The 17,500-nt window shown below is 44.1% G+C and overlaps 1 protein-coding gene across 12 annotated transcripts in view; it reads right to left on the bottom strand.

The window, feature by feature from the left end:
• SPRING1 (SREBF pathway regulator in golgi 1) overlaps positions 1-17,500 on the bottom strand; it is a 223,297-nt gene that overhangs the window by 193,423 nt on the left and 12,374 nt on the right. For 6 of the 12 annotated variants that reach the window (XM_082640491.1, XM_082640487.1, XM_082640494.1 and 3 more), the window contains exons 3-4: positions 15,538-15,689; positions 15,025-15,138 (exon numbers count right to left, since the gene is read on the bottom strand). In XM_082640491.1, coding sequence (XP_082496617.1) covers positions 15,025-15,138; positions 15,538-15,689 — 266 coding nt within the window. Of the gene's footprint in view, positions 1-8,014; positions 12,933-15,024; positions 15,139-15,537; positions 15,690-17,500 lie in introns of those variants that run through there. The other 6 variants (XM_082640496.1, XM_082640493.1, XR_014295720.1 and 3 more) reach the window with 5 other exon arrangements.

Raw genomic sequence — 17,500 nt, 5'->3', positions numbered from 1 at the left:
CTGAGAGTCCTAGACTATCAGGGACTCAACAAATATGATAATATGACCCATACGACAAGAGAAATGACTTGCATTCATTTTCCTTTCCTCACCTAAGGTAAAGTATTTTTTCCTACTCAATGATGAAATGTTTCACACACCAGGAACTGCCTGTACAATGAGAAACACACAAGCTTCCCCGTCTTATAGAAAACAGATTTGGTTTTCATAAGTGGTTGTTGAATCTTTAAACGCTACTTCCAAAGGTGGAAGAACCTTTTAAAGCAACAGAAGTAGGTCAGAATGAAAACAATTAGTTGGTACCTGACAATCTACCACAGAGAAGGGAAAAAAGGAAAAGACCTTCCACAGAACGTTCAAGTTCCTGGCATTGCACTTTCCCATCTTTGCCAGAAGATGGCGACGTGGTCCCACAAGGTTGCATTAGTGCAACGTTGGTGATGGAATCACAGGGACAAAGGGCACCTGAAGTTGTGCTGCTTGGAGACTTGTGCACTTTGTCAGTTGCACTGCAGAGGTCTGGGCGTCGTTAAGCACATTCCAGGGGAGAAAAAGAGACAGGAGGAACAATGATGTGTTTACAAAGGCTACAGGGATCTGATGAAATTTGCAAAAGGCTTGAGGTCTAACTCCAGATATCACCAGAATAAAGTTATTGGGGATGGAGGTAGGGATAAGGGCATTAAAACATTATGCAAGTTAGTATCAAATAATTATCCCTTTATGTTATATCTATTCCAAGGAATATTATCATTCATTACAAATCAAGTGGTATTAGACATGACACCAAAAGCACAAGCAACCAAAGAAAAATCAGTTAAATTGAACTTCATCAAAATTACAACTTTTATGCTTTAAAGAACACCATAAAGAAAGTGAAATGTCAACCCACAGAATGGGAGAAATGTTTGCAAATCATGAACCCGATAAGGGGCTCATATCCAAAGAGCTCAAACAATTCAAGAATAAAAAGACAACTCAGTTTTAAAATGGGCAAAGAATTAGGACAGACATCTGTCTAAAGAAGATGTCCACGTGGCCACTAAGTACACGAAGAGGTGTTCAACATCATTAGCTATCAGGGATATGCTAAGTCAAAAGCCACAATGAGATACCACTTCATCATCACTAGGATGGCTGCAATCAAAAGGACAGACAATGACAAGTCTTAGCAAGGACATGGAGTAACTGGAATCCTCATACACTGCTGGTGGGAATGCGAAATGGTACAACTGCTTTGGAAAACAGTCTGGCAGTTCCTCAAAAGATGAAACATAGAGTTACCATATAACCCAGTAATTCCACTTCTAGGTATATGCCTAGAACAGAAAGTGTATGTCCGCACAAAACTTATACACAAATGTTCACAGCAACGTTATCCACAATAACCAAAAAATGGAAACAACCCAAATGCCCATCCACTGATGAATGGATAAGCAAATGTGGTCTATTCATGATGGTATACTATTTAGCCATAAAAAGCAATGAAGTACTGAGACATGCTATAACATGAGTGAACTTTGAAAACATGCTAAGTGAAAGAAGTTAGTAAAAAGAGACTACATACTGTATGATTCTATTTATATGAAATATCCATAACAGGTCAATCCGTAGAGACAGAAGGTAAATTAATTGTTGCCACAGACTGGCAGGGAGGAAGAGTGAGGAGTGACTGCCAACAGGTATGGGGTTTCTTTTGGGGAGATGAAAATGTTCTGGAATTAGTGGTAGTGTCTGCATAACTTGGTGAATAGGAAAAATTACTGAACTGTACACTTAAAAAGGGTGAACTGTATGGTGTATGAATATCTCAAAGAATAAATTTTTAAAAAAGAACAAAGTACTGATACATGCTATAATTGGACAAACCATGAAAACATGGTGCTTTCATGTTTGTGAAAGGAGCCAGTCACAAAAGATCACATATTGTATGATTATATTTATATGAAATGTCCAGAATAGGCAAATCTACAGACAGAAAGTAGATTAGTGGTCATCTAGGGCTGGAAGGATTGGGGGGAAATGGGAAGGCGATAGCTAATGGGTATGGGACTTCCTTCTGGGGTGAGGAAAATGTTCTAAAATTGATTGTGGTGATGGTTGCACAATTCTGTGAATATACTAAAATCACTGAAGTGTACACTTTAAATGGGTGAACTGAATGGTAAGCGAATTGTATTATCAACAAAGCTGCTACAAAAAATAGAGTTCTAGGGCTGCTGGGTCACACAACGGGAGAGGGGCAAGGGGTGGCGTGGAACACGCCATTCTCTTTGTTACCAGATGAATGATGCCCCCTGAAGTTGTGAAATGAAATGTGGGCCTTCACCCACCTCCCTGAATCCATGCATTCTTGGTGGGCAGTGACCTTGGTTCTGTAACTCCACAGCCAGCCTGGCACGCAGGCCACTTTCTCTGCCTTGTGATCACCAAATCAGATGTCAAAGCCCCATTCGAGGGTCATTCATTTGGTTACAGAATGGTAAAACAGGATCACAATTTTCTTTTTTGTTAAATATATGAATATATGTGCATGTGTATGAAAAGAGATGCACACCAAATAGTGGTTATCTACAAATGGAAAGATTACGAAAGCTTTTATTCTCTTCTCTGATTTTCTATAATGCAACATGTCACTTTATACTTCAGAACACGTAGAAACGTGCATGTCTGTGTACATGCATCGCTGCGTTGCTGTCTCACAACTGACTGCGGGCATATTCTCCTTTAAACTGGTTCTAATTTAATCTGTTTTATTCATCAGTACTACATACAAATACAGTTTCCTCAAATCCTTTTTGAAAAGAAACAAGCTATACTAGTGTAGGCCTATGAATGAGGTGGGACTAAATAAATGGTTCCTGGATGTCCAAGCATAAAAGACTTTCTCTGGAAACCCAAAGTGACAGTTTATCCTAAGGGGGACGGTAGCATCGACACCACTACGTTCCCAAAACCAGAGGCTCAGGATCAACTCGATTTGAAATTCCAGAAGACTGTCTTCCAGCTCTCTGTACTCCCTAGCACAGAGCTAAGCACACAGTAAATGCCAAGTAAATACATGCTGAATGAATGACTGGGGCTGGCAATTCCACATCATCACCATTCAAGGGGCAAAAAAGTTTAACCCAGGGTTTCTCCACCTCAACACTGTGGACAGTGGGGGCTGTGCCTCAATTAGAGGCCCACAGTACTTCTATACACACACTTCGTGACAATCAAAACTGTCTTCACACATTGGCTTATGTCCCCTGGGGGGCAAAATCTCCCTGCAGTTAAACACCACGGGTTCAAAGCAGCACTTTCCAGGTCTTGAAGCTACCAACTAGAATCCTGGAATGGCAGGGCTGGAAGGACCCTCATACGTGCTCCCATGTACACTTTCACAGATGGGCAAACAGGCCCAGAAAAGAAGAGACACACTGGAGCCAAGATGACTCCGGCAACGCAGCTCAGTGTTGCTCCCTACCCCGTGCTGTCCTTCGCGTTTGCGTAGTAACTCAGCATCATTTCCTTCAAGGATTTTATCAGTCAGTGAGGGCTGTCATAACAAAATACCACAGACTGGGGAGCTTAAACGGCAGGAATTTATTCTCTCGCAGTTCTGGAGGCTGGAAGTCCAAGATCAAGGTGTCAGTAGGTTTGTTTCTCCTGAGGCCCTCCTTGGCTTGCAGTCGGCTGCCTTCTTGAAGCCCTGGTGTCTCTCCTTCTTCATAGAAGGACACAGTGCTATTAGATTAGAAGCCACCCTCACAGCTTCACTTTAACTTAATCACCTCTTCAAAGGCCTTTTCTCTAAATAGGTTACATTCTGATGCACTGGGGTTGGGAATTCAGCATATGGATTTTGGAAGGAGACAATTCAGCCCATTATAAGGACTCTGCTCAGTGGGAAAAAGAATGTTAAGATAGAGCCCTCTCACCTGGGTTGTGCTGAAAGGCTAAGATCCCCTTTCAATGCATTATTCAAAAACCCTTCCTGGCAGGACTAGCAGCGAGCTGAAACATTCTGCTTAAGTCAAGGATGATCCAAACCCAAGGTCAAACAGCAAGCTTCAGAGCAAATAACCCCTCCTTCATCTAGGGCCTCCTGCTCAGAGCTCAGAGCCCAGTATGGCACTTACTGGGCTAAAAGTTCAGGGGCTAAAAGTCCAGGTCCAAGAGCAAAAAAAAGATCTGGGTTCCGTCACTATCCTGGTTTAAACCACTAAGACAGTGTTCCCCTACGCAAAGAAATTAATCTGAGTTCGTTTCTTTAGAATGAGGATAAAAAGACCTACTATCTCATAGGCGTGGTTGTTAGGATTAAATAAGAGGCCTTTAGCGCCAGAAATGACAGGAAGACAGTCGCTGCTATCACAGTGTTCCTAGGCTGGGCCCGCATGCACCTTCCAGGGCTCTGAAGTTGGCATCTAACAGTATAACCTGAGGCAAAATTTAACCTGAGCATCAGAGCCTTGTTCTTAAAATGAAGATGAGAAAGAATACCGGCCTCAGAAGACAGTGCCGTGTGAAAGTGATGGTGCAAATGTTTTTTGTCTGGGTAGGAATGGTCAAGAGACTATTGTACATTTTGCCTTGGTGAACGGGAGAGGAGGAAGAAGGGGGCAGTCACGGGCACTGAGTTAAGCCTGGGGGCTTCGAGGGCACCAGCAGCAGATCTATTTCCTTCTCCTTGCAATGGATACTCCCCTGAGTCCCTGTGCACAAAATCGACAGGCCCCGGGAAAGAGTCTTGGTTTGTCGTCACTACCAGATGGTCCTTCATTGTCTTAGGGAGAGGGAATCCACTCAGGCACAGGTCCCACAGTCTCCCGACAAGGACTATGCTGAGGACAGAAAACCTAAGGAATTGGTGCCACCAAGTGGCACAGAAAGCAACTGCTCTTTGTGCCCCTGGCACCTCCTTCTTCTCTCCTCTCCCCTTCCTCCTATCTCTCTTCCTCCTTCTTTCCTTGAAAGAGTGCCCACGACCATGGTTTAATTCAGTGGCCATCCCTGAAGGTCTGAAAAGGCTGCGGTGAAAAGACAGGGCTTTAAGATCATATTGGACTTGACTCCGTAGTTCCTCCCTGCACTAAATCAGGTCAATGAGCTTATTTGTGTCAGATAAATGAGCCCGGCTGACGGCTAAGCAGCTGCAAGACTATTTATCTCAGGCCTCCAAGCTGGCACTCAGCAGGCTGCAGGAAAAGCTCAGGAGGGGCACGGGTGTCAGTGCCTGAGCTCTCGGAGCACGCCCTGGATTGCTGCCCAGACAAAAACCTCCCGAGAGAAACTGAGTCCAGCACGTGCCGGTGGCGTGGGGGACTCTAGGCCTCTGAGACTATGGAGGTGAGCAGAGAAGATTCCAGCTCCAAATAGCAGCCCACGGAGCATCTGGGAACATCTTTAGAAAATGACATCCTCCTGCCCTCAAAAACCATCATATGGGCCACAAACTTGACAAAGCAGAGTTGGCTTTTGGGGAAACTTGGCTGCTTTGAGCTCAGCTCATCCTTTCCCCAAACTAGACATCCAGAAAGACGGTCCCCATGTGTCCTTCCCAGCCATTTTATATATTTTTTAATTTTTTTAATTCTGCAGTTAGTGATTCACTGAAATGAATGACATACTTCAGAGATTCAGAGTGGGCCCCCCCCCCATCTTTTTCTCTTAGCTCTCTCAGGAAAGTGGGATTCTGCCATGACAGGCTTTGACCTCAGCACATTTCCTGCAAGTCAACTCTGGCTGAAATAGAATGTCTGTAACTTATTTGTGAAGAACACAAAGACTTGTCTCCCCACTACGTAAAAATCAGACAGAAAAGGGATGCAGAAATGCAATGACAAACTTGTATGCATTTCTAAAAGGGCTTTCAATCCTACCCTGGCTTTATTTTAGAGGCCAGATGACTCAATTAAAATGTGTACTTTTAAAAAAATAAATAAATAAAAATTAAAAAATAAAAATTTTTAAAATAAAATAAAATGTGTACTTTTCCCGCTCTGTAAATTAATTAGCTATAGTTGGGTTAAGCCAACACAACAAGAATTGTTTTAAAATATTATGTACAGCAGGATCCTACCTTTGTTTATGTACTAACACAAAATACACATTCATGTATGAAAAGAAGATAACTTTACATAAAAACTTTAATTAGTGGTTATCTTTGGGGGCTGGGGATCTGACTATTGTGGCACAATTTAGTATCTTTGTAATTTTCTATATTTTAAAATGTAATTCCCTACATTTTCAGGTTTCTGCCTAGTAATCACGAAAGAAATGAAAGGGAAACCTTTTACTGAGCGATGACTACAGAAGCCCTTAATAGGAATTCCAAGATGCTCTGAGCATCTCAGGTTAAGCATGCCTAAATACTTTAGCACTGTATTAAGGTATAGCTACATAGCACATTCTGGGCTTCCCTGCCAAAAGGCAGCTGTTTTTATGATGGAAAACACAGCAGCTGTCTTCACAGGTGCAGAGCAGCAATACATAATAAGTTGGTCCCAGCAGAGAAGAATATGGTCTCTATTTAAAATCTGAGGAGAGGGCCTCCCTGGTGGCGCAGTGGTTGAGAGTCCGCCTGCCGATGCAGGGGATACGGGTTCGTGCCCCGGTCTGGGAGGATCCCATATGCCGCGGAGCGGCTGGGCCCGTGAGCCATGGCCGCTGGGCCTGCGCATCCGGAGCCTGTGCTCCGCAACGGGAGAGGCCACAACAGTGAGAGGCCCGCATACCGCAAAAAGAAAAAAAAAAAAAAAAAAATCTGAGGAGAAAAAGGCAAAAAATGGTGAGCCCCAGTTGAAATCTTCAAGAGAGAAGGGGAAGCCCTGATTTGAAGAAAACGCTCCAGATGACTGGTCTCCACTTACCCAGTGAAAATCAAAGCCACGGACCAAGTTGCTGGGCTCTGGTCTTACTTTAACACGCGGCAGGATCTTTGGCACAAAAATCAGAATTTTGGATCTGCAAGACACCTTAGCAATCACCGTCCTTTGACAAATGAGGAAACCAAAGCCAGAAGAGGTTAATTTACTCAAGGTCATTAATGCCTGTGCTCTCATCAGTAAAATTAGGACGCTACTCACAGACTTCTGCTGTTACACTTATAAACACACACACACTCCTCCTAATAGTGACATGTGACCAACATAGTCTGAAATCTTGAATTTAACTGATAGCCAACCCCACTTTTTCTCATTTAGCAAACACTTCTGATTTTGATAACCAGATGTAAGCTAACCAGAGCTTGCCTACTCTATGCTGCATAAAAAAATGTATGAATTTAGAAAGTCCAAAGACCTGAGGAACTACTGACCCTACCAAAAACTTGGAAAGTACCCACTTAGAAACAAAATGCATTTCTAGCAGTGATATGTTTTGGTTCCTCCGAGCCCACAGACTGTGCGCTCCTGAGAAACAATACAGCTGGACCCCTATCCAAACATTTGACTGACTGCAGGGCCCGCTGGTTTTAACTGGCCAGTTGTTTTGTTTGTTATAATATCAAAGGCTGTACTTCTATTTTTAAAAAGTCCAGCAGTTCAGCTCTAACAGCAAACATGAATCGAGTTGTACAATTGAAGGTACATGGCGAGGGGCTGCCGGGACACGGAGTCGGCCGCACAAACACAACCCCTGTTGTTCCCCACTCAGGCCCTGGGGGGCCACCTGTTCCTCTTCATGTCTGTGTAAGCTGACTGGACACTGAATGTTGCAAACATGTGACTGAGCGAAAACGGGGATCCCGGTACCCAAAACTGTCCTCACACCATGACAACACACTACGCAACAAGAGTCCACACAGGCAAAGGGCCCGGAAGGCAATGCACTGATGCCACAGAGTCCGGAAAAGTGCTGTGTAGGAAAGAACTCTCACAATCCCACTGGATTTTTTTTTCTTTTAATTATTACTACTTACTTATGTGGTACCTTTTTAGAGTAGAATGACCAGTTTTCCGAATGGAATCTGTAGTGACTCATTTCCCCTTGCCCCACCCCCAAAGGCCCTCCTTGCAAAGAGCTACTGTAGGGGGATGGGGAGGGCAGATCTGCCAGGAGGGGAGGGGGCTCTCTGTAAACCTGGTCATTCTGCCCACGGGAGGTGTCTGCACTTGGACTATGTCAGTGCGCGAGGGATGCCGCCGCAGAGTAACAATGCCATTCCTGGAGGCAGCACTGGGCTGGTAGAGACCAGGGAGGAAGCAGCACGTCCTATGGGATTCCAGGGTAATTTAATCAGCAGCACTTGCTCACGGCAGAAGGCAAGGGCAGCGAAATAATCAAGTCCGCTCTCAGCTCCTGGTAGTTTTTCTGTTTAACCGAAGCGGGTAAAATGTGACCCGAGAGTAGGACCTCTCTGCCTCGGCCTGCACTGCTGATGCGTGGAGCTGGATGACTCTATGTCGTGGGGGCAGTGGTGGGCTCCACCCACTACACATACCGCCTGCCCTCTGTTGTGATAAGAATGTCTCAGACGTTGCCAACTGTTCCCTGGGGGCAAAACTGCCCCCATTTGCTGGCCGATCTCAACTGGAAAAGTTAGTTAACAAGTGAGCCACTTGATTCTGAGTAATGCAGGGTCGAAAAAAACAAGAAAAGGGGTTTAAGGCCTCCTTCAGTGAAGAACGCTCTGTAAGAAAAAGACCAACAAAAGAAAAACTGGCCAAGGTCAAGAAGAGCAGTTTACCACATGTGAAAGATAAACACCCAATCAAAATATGGGAAGAAATTAAATATCAATTAGAACATAGAGGTCCATTAGCAAAAAGAGTTAAAAAATGATACCAAGGGGTTCTTAGGTATATGACAAAAGACACTCCCCGCATACTTAATTTATTTTATTTATTTTTGGCTGTGTCAGGTCTTAGTTGTGGCACATGGGATCTTTTGTTGTGGTGCGTGGGCTTCTCTCTAGTAGTGGCGTGCAGGTTTTCACTTCTCTATAGTTGTGGCACATGGGATCTTTTGTTGTGGTGCGCAGGCTTCTCTCTAGTAGTGGCGTGTGGGTTTTCTCTTCTCTAGTTGTGGCGTGCAGGCTCCAGGGCGTGTGGGCTCTGTAGTTTGCGGCACGCAGGCTCTTTAGTTGAGGCTTGCGAGCTCAGTAGTTGTGGCGCGCGGGCTTAGTTGCCCCACGGCATGTGGGATCTTAGTTCCCTGACCAGGGATCAAACCTGCTTCCCCTGCATTGTAAGGCGGATGCTTTACCACTGACCACTGGGGAAATCTCACTCCCCACATAGTTTAGGTGGGAGTATAAATTGGTGAAAATCATTCTCAAATAAACATACAAACATGTATGTGAAAGCATATCATCAGTGCATTACTTGTAGCAGCCAAAAAAGAAAAAAAAAAACAGTAATAAGCTAAATGACCTCAGCAGGGATTAATAACATTACGGTATATCCATGAAACTGACACCAGGTGGTCACTAAAAATTATTAGATAGGCCTATATGTCACATAGAAAAGGATGTCCATCAGAGGATTGCTTTCAAGAAGAAAAAGTATTCTCATATCTGCCTAGAAAGTCATGAGGGAAAGAGAAAAAAAAAGGGCTGATCTCTAGGTTGCATGATTTTAGGTCATTATTACTTTCATCTTGATATTATCTGCATTTTAAAAATTATCTTTAGCAAGAGTTCTTCTAAAAGTAGTAGTAAAAATAATACCTAGAACTTTGTAGTTGTCACCCTTCCACCCAAGCGGCCCACCCATCCCCGCCTTGCCAACTACGTGATGTCAGACCCCCACTGGACTGCAGATGTGGACGTCATGCCCAGCACTGGGCCTTTACTCACTCCAACACCTAACAACCACCCCACGAGGAGCAGATGCAATCCCATATCACAGAGCAGGGCCTGGGACTCAAGAGGAAAGACTACCCAAGGCCATGCCTTAATAAGAAGGAGTTACTGACTGCGAGGCCGAATTCTCTCCAGCCTGTGAAGAGTAGACTAAATAACAGTAGAAACTAACACAACAGAGTAAAGCAACTACACTCCAATAACCATTTAAAAAAAAAAAAAAAGTAGACTAAATAAGCAACATCTCTGTTCATTTACAATCTACCTGCAAATACCAACGATGGGAACAGCTTGCTCGAAACCTTGCACACAGCTCCCACAGCGCCTTTGCAGCCTCACCAACTGAGGCACTCCCTGGACAGCCTCCAAGTCAGCTCCGGGAGCAGGCCAAAAACTGCAAACCCTGCTCTAAAATCTTACCCCCGCTTTTCCAAGAGCTGCTGAGCTCGCCCTTCAACGCCAGCCCCAGCGTCGCCAGATCCAGGGCCACCCCAAGTCCCAGGCCCTATGGAGGCAGTGCCTTTTTCTACAGAATGCTTCTTTCCCTGTTAGAATGTATCTTATCTTTATTGCTCCAGCAACGAGCATGGCAATTAAGATTCACAACTGAGGGAAATGCTTTGAATTACCCAATTACCTTTCACCCCAAACATAACAAAAAAATTTTCTTCTAAACTAAAGGTGTTTTCATTCCTTCTCTGATCTTCTCTTAAAATCCGATGTGTATCATGCACTTTGCTAAGCTCTGGGCATACAAAACTACGACAAGGTCCCTAATTCTGAAAACCTTCAGTCGAAGGAACCAGAAATAAACCAGAGAGGGGAGCAGGGAGGGGTCCAGGCTAGAAGCCTGGGGAGGCCCATGATGTTCCACGTCCTTGGGTGGCTTCATTACAGAGTCTGCAGTACCGTGACTTTCCAAAACAGCGAACATGCCTCTTAGGAGTAGAGAAAAACATACTCCAGGGCTGAATGAAAATGATCTTTGGATTATTGACCCAATTTGGTTACTTATACCACCTCTCCCCTCTGCTGGCCTGGACAACCAAGATCTGTATGCTCTCAGAGCAGTGTTTACAGATGAGTCAGCGTTGGAGCTGGCGAGGGGTGGTGGGAAGGACAGTGGACCCGGCGCCGGAGATGAAGGTCCTGTTTTGGTTCCGCCATGGGGCCCAGGGAAGTCACTTCACTCCACTTCCTCATCTACGAGGTGGGAACAAACGAGCTTAATTCTCTACCTAAGCTGCAGAGGCTGTGAAAGCAGTGAAAATGCAAAACGTGCTCGCCAATATTCAAATACAGAATAAACAGGTATGGCTGACCTTTGATATAAACTGTTTTCACAGTAAATCTACGTTATTGCCCAAGGGTTCAAATAAGCTCAAAGGAGACGCTGGTCAGTGACAACTACCAGGAGACAGACTGAGTTACCACAAGTAATGAGCTGGTGAAACGGGCAGACGTGTCCATTACTTTCACACACAGTCTGATTTAGCACCAGTGAACACACACAGAATCTGAAAAACCTGATGCAAAATGAATAATTTCCTGGGATCTAACATTAAAAACAACTGCCAGACAGTTCACCCTCTAAGAAAGTTGACTTAGGGAGACAAACTACTTTGGAAAGATAAGTGTAAGTAACAGGAGGGAGTTAAGGGAAATTATTCCATTGAATAGACTGCAGAAACATACAGGAAGGCAAACATGGCCCAAGGAAAAAGCTCCACTGAAATAAAAATGCTGAAAGCGGGCTGTAAAGCTCGTGCTCTGCTCTGAGGGCAACCGCTGAACAACCGAAAAAGAACAAGGAAGACCTTGCCCAATACCAGGGTTAGTGAGGGGCTCTGGGAAAGAACAGTGTGCGGTAATGTGACTCCGGAGAGCAAAGAGGGGCACGACGTCTTGATCTGAGGACCAAATACTCTCAGCCTTGACCAGAGAGGGTTAGTGTCATATTAGAAACACAGGACGCCTCCAGCATGTGGACCAGCAGCCTGCACATCCAATGTCCACAGAGGGTAGATGTGAGTCTCTTAGGGCACCCTGACAGAAACTTGAGTTTTGTTCTTCTTTGTAAATCACGGGGAAACCAAATGTCTGTACCTATTACATCTCCCGAAGCCGAAAGCGATAAAGGACGACCACTTACAGTCAGTTGCGAGATGTATCTCCACTGAGGAATCACCTTAAGATGGGGTTTTCATGACAGAAGAGGAGGCGGCCGCCCAGCAGATGACTTTCCTGAGGCTCCCACTGTCCCACGGCTGAGCAGACCAGTCATTTCAACAGGGGCAGTGGAAACAAGAACAGAACCCTCCAGGACAACAAGGCAGAATTTCTGGTTAAAATGGTGCATGCACATAGTTAAAAAAGCATATCCAAATACTACTAGGAAAAAACTTGAGAGCACATGGTGCCAGCTGCTAGAAAGTTGGCACAGGATGAGAAGGGAACAGCATTTGAGTTTCTAGACAATTTTAGATGTCAGGACACGGTGTTCAGGGCCCACTCTTGAAGATGCTGTTAAAACAAAACCAAGAACAAACCACCTCGAGAGAACATGCATGTTCTAAGAGACCAAACATTTTATCTGGGTGAAGGGTCGATCTCACTCTTGAAACTCAAGAACACAAGAAAACAACAAGAACAATCTCCTTGAATATACTCAACTATCAAGGAATTTTCCTATAGGAAACATGAGAATTTTCCCACTACTCTGAAGAAGTCCAATAAATAACTTTACAGTGAAGGGCCCGGGGAGAACACACACAGATGCCCACAGGTCCCCGAGCAGCCGCAGAGCAGAGGCACTCAGAGTGCTGATACCTTCACCAGGTCGCCCACAGTCTTGTCTTTCTTGAATGTAACCCGCTGGCTGGCATTTCCAACTGCTTTACGGAACAAGTCCATCTGGTAAGCCCGGGGGCGAGTGAGGCCAAAGAGCACAACATAAGAAGTGGTCAAGGTCAAGTCTTCTCCTGAAGACCAGAGAAGGGCTTCAGGCTACAAGTTCTTCAGCAGCACATCCTCCCAGTGGGTTGAGTCTCCCTCACCGTCACGCGGGGAAGAGCTCGGGAGGGCTCTCTCCGTAGCAGTACTTTGCTATGGGATCCCTATAGGTGTTCTCATGCTGCACGCTCTGTTGGCAAAAGGGAAGAGAAGAGCGCTATGAGAGAGAGCAGGACGGCGTCCGGCAGACGCTCCCTGCAGGAGCCCGGGTGAGTCCATCTCCAAATGTCACCAAAAGGGTCCAGGGCACTTTCTGGAGCAAAGGCAGATGCTCAGCACAGAATGCCAATGAAGGGCATGAAAATGGGCATAGTGTCACCACAGGACTGTTTCTTTTATGCACACTAGTGAGTTGTTTGTTTTTTTTTTAACAACCTAGCTGTGACTAGGATAACTTGAGACAAAAAATTTTCCTCAAAGTATTTTAAGTCAGATTAAGATCCAATGGGTGTTGTGCACCCCGTGCTTCAAAGGAATTCAGTCCCCGGCACTGAACCCTGCAGAGATGAAGGAGATGCACTTCAAATTGCTTTCATCAAGTTTTATGTACCTAAGGGCTGGTACACAAGCCGAATCCCACAGTACCACACAAGCTTCATCTGGCCAAGCAAAGTGTGATTTAACATAGACAATCATCCTTGGTGGCTAATTTTTCATCAATTTGTTTTCATACAAGCAACTTGAGTTTTTGGCTAGTCTAGAATTCATTAATTAGCCTAAAACCAAGGCTAAACATCTAAATTGTAAGTATTAATCCAATTTACAGACATGCAGCCAAATCTTTTTTCTTGGGACACTTATAAAGGCAAATCGCCAACTGGTAAATGTCTCTTTACAATGAAAATGCAAAGTCTGAAATTTTAGCATCTTCACTCAAGTTTGGAAATAACTCCTGGGTTTTATCAGTTAAAGAAAGAAAATACTTGGCCTTTTCTAACATTTCTCAGAACGAGAGTATGAATCAAAGTAAGTCATGGGTTCAGCCGTCCTCCACATTTCCTTTAAAGCCCATTCAAATGGAAAGCTCTTCCAGCAAAACAAGGACATCAGGAATTTCTTCATGTTTCAAATGTTCATTATAATCCCTGAAACATTTACCCAGTGATGCTGAATGCTCTAAGAGCAGACCAGAGACATAAAGAGTGGCGTAAAACCCAAAGGCAGACTACAGAAATCTGGCAAAGGGTACAAGAGTTCCAGAGAATGACAAATGAGTCATTTAACTCAGACGGAGCCAGGACAGTCTTGCAGACACCATGGATGGAAGCCAGAGGAAGAGCGCCCGTATGACAAACACGTCTGGTGATTTTACAAAGAGAGCTCCAACAACCGCCCGATCACAAAGGCTGAGAGCAGAGGATGCAGAATGATGGAAAGGCAAAGACGTTCAGACGCTTTCAGCAGCTGGTGCCGTGTTTAGTGCCCAAGAGCAAAGCATTTAATGACAACATGCTGAAAAGTACTGAGAGCTTGGCAACCTACAGATTTACCTGTGTATTTTTCAACACCCACCTGCCCCATCCCCTTGAATCCTAAAATAAACCACAACTTTGTCCCAGAATAAATTAGTACCCACTCTAAACGAGTGGTTGCTGGAAAGCCTTAAAGTTCAGTCAAAGACGGAAGAGAGAACTTCTCTCAGGAATTGGACTATTAGGACTCCACCCAGACTTAAAAATAATTTTAAGCTTCCACTTAAAATACAGACAAGCTAATCAGATAGGGAAGATGCAAGTTAGTCAGACCTTGATTTGATATAAATATTTTAGATCCCTAACTTGTATAAATCTCATGTTCACATTCTAAATACAGTTAGCCCTCCATACCACGGGTTCCGCATCCGTGGATTCGACCAACCATGGGTCAGAAGTATTTGAAAAAACTCCAAGAAGTTCCAAAAAGCAAAACATGGTATTTACATTGTATTAGTTATTGTAAGTAATCTAGAGATGATTTAAAGCATACGGGAGGATGTAAGTAGGTAATAGGCAAATATTATGCCATTTTATATGAACATTTAGGGATTTGGGGTCCTGGAACCAATCACCCTCGGATACCAAGGGATGATGTACTATCAATCCACCAAAGCTCCACACAACTTTGTTTAAATCTCTTATCCATTATAACCTGACCAAAAGCCCCCAGTGCATACTTTCGAGTTTTCCTGCAGACCCTGACTCCCACCAGCAAATACCCCAGCTAGAGGCATCACAGTTTCTGACCTGGGATGAGGTCCTGCATTTAGCCAAACACAATTCAAAGTGATCTTCGACTGCCATGAAGAGGTTCTGGAATGCCACAGCTGCCCGGTTGAGGAAGCGCTCCAGGAGAAGTTGCTATGGAAACAAAAGTCAGTACCTGTAATAAATTCCAAACTCAGAAGCACAAGGTAACCTTGGAAATTTCTCCTAAACTAACAGACTGCTGATACGGGGAAGAGGAGGGCAAGGAGAGAGAGAGGGGAGCTCAAGTGAGCAGGAGGGCTGATGTTTTATTCTTTAGATATCTGATTAGGAATACAATGGCCCATTCTGCCAAAGAACCACTGGAGGAACTGGGAACCACCTCTTTTCCTTGTAGACAAAGGCTACCTCACAGCAGCCATTTCTGACACCGACAAGGTTCCCTTCTAAGTTCTATTTCCAGAAGAATCTCACAAGAAGATTCTAATGCTCCTCGTGAAATGCAGGCGGAAAGAATAAAGGAGATGCAGCACAAGGAGCAACTCTCCATACCTTGTTGGGCTGCAGGCAGCAGGAGACACAGTACTCATAGGCGCTACAGCAGCCATTGGACAAGCAGCCATCACAGCAGTACTGCTTTGCGCCAGGGACGTTGACGTTACAGCAGCCATTTACCAGCAAATCTTTCCTCTCACAAACGTAACCTGAAAGGCAGAGACTAACCTGAGTATAAACCCAGCAGTCCCCCCACCTGCCCACCAGGGGCGATCACGAGGCAGCAATGAAAGTCCTGCATGCAAAGAACATAAAGATGGAGTCCGGAGTCAGGGGCATCCTAAGGACCACAGAGCCTGGAATCAGCGAGTGTCTAATCAGAGCGTGCTTCCTGCATGCGGCAGTTTACAGGAAACATGGACTCCCATTTTATAAGTAGGCTACATATACCCTCATCTACCTAAAATTACCGTTTAGTCTGCTGTCACGTATTTGACGCCATCATCACATCACCTATGCTTTCCTGTGCTAACCTATGCAAGCCAAGTTTTCATCTATGCCTGGGGAAAAATGTCATTATTTTTCAAAGAAAAATCTGAAAAGAGGAAAAAACCAAGGTTTTCACTCCTGAAAGTGAGATCCTTTTAGATTTAATACAAACAAAAAACCTCTACATATACTTTTTACATTTAAATACTTACCATTTATTTAGTAGTTTGAAGGATTTTTTAAAAATAGTAGTCACACCTAACCTTTATAAACTGATTTAGGCTCCTTTTAAGTATACATTGCAGGGATTCAACTACCCCTCAGAATTAGGGAATGAGAGTACTCTAATAGCCAAGGAAGAAAAATCCTCCCAATTCCCTCCATTCGTCATCTAAACACACCCCCTCCAACCTAGTTCATTCATTCATACTCAACTTTAAGAAAAGAATCTCCTCACAAAAGCTAATTTATTGTTCATAGCTGCTAAATACACATTTCTCTATATCCTTCTGGGAGTGGGACAGAAAAATGTAAGAATAAGTCCATTAGGGACACCATGTGGCCCATGGGAAACTCCCAGGTGCAGGCCCAGGCCCATAGGTACACACACGGGCCCACAGGTGCACACAGGTGCAAAGCAGCTGTTCCTCACATCATTCCATTCTAAATGCCCCAGCTTCTTAATCCTCAGAGAATGAGACGTCGTGAAGCATGAGGTTGTTTTCAGAAACTACTCCAGAAAACAAAGTCTGTGCAAAAGCAGGAGGCACCATTAAAATAAGAGTGGAAGGGACCAGAAGGGCCCTCATGTCACACTGGGGAAAGTGAGGCCTATGAGAACCAGATCGCTGCTGTTGTGGTTTTAACTATGCCTTTTGTCTTCTAAATTAAGACAGGATGATTTTAATGCCACATTAAATGTTTCTGGGATTCTTCCTAACTATTCTTACTCACTTTCTTCAGAAGGGTTATAAATTAAAAATCTGAATAAGCCAGCATGTTCCTCAAAATTCTGCCCCAAATGATAAATACAGAGCATCTTATCACATGATCTGTGTCAGAAAGATGTAAAACATTACACTTGTTGAAATGATCTTTCTGCCCTTTTCTCTTTCCCATGTTATACGTGTTAGCATCTCAGGCCTTCTGCTTTTCCCCAGTACAAACTGCAAGTATCTAGCTTTGAAACCAGGCAGGTCTTTCTAACTTCTGGTGAAAGTCCATCAAGATTTTTCCTTTTGCATCAGAAATGTACTCCTGCAAACATTATTTCCAATGAGGAGTCCTGTGAGATCACAACCTCAGTGTGCTGCTACTGACTGGGAAACCAACTTCTAACCTTTGAAAAGTTTGTAACTCTGCTGGTTGTCTTACTGAATAAGGTGTCACCCTGGCAACACTGGTGGGGGTGGCATATGCTTGCTAAAAGGCAAAAATTCCTGCAAGTTTTATTTATTACACTGCTTATCTCCTCTCCTGCATTCATGGAGGTAAAATAAAACCTATGGTTCTTGGATTTTTTTTGATTGGT

Source organism: Mesoplodon mirus, assembly GCF_964341445.2.
Source record: "Mesoplodon mirus genome assembly, chromosome: 13".
Classification (NCBI taxonomy): Eukaryota; Metazoa; Chordata; class Mammalia; order Artiodactyla; family Ziphiidae; genus Mesoplodon; species Mesoplodon mirus.
This window is presented reverse-complemented; position numbering and strand designations above follow the sequence as displayed.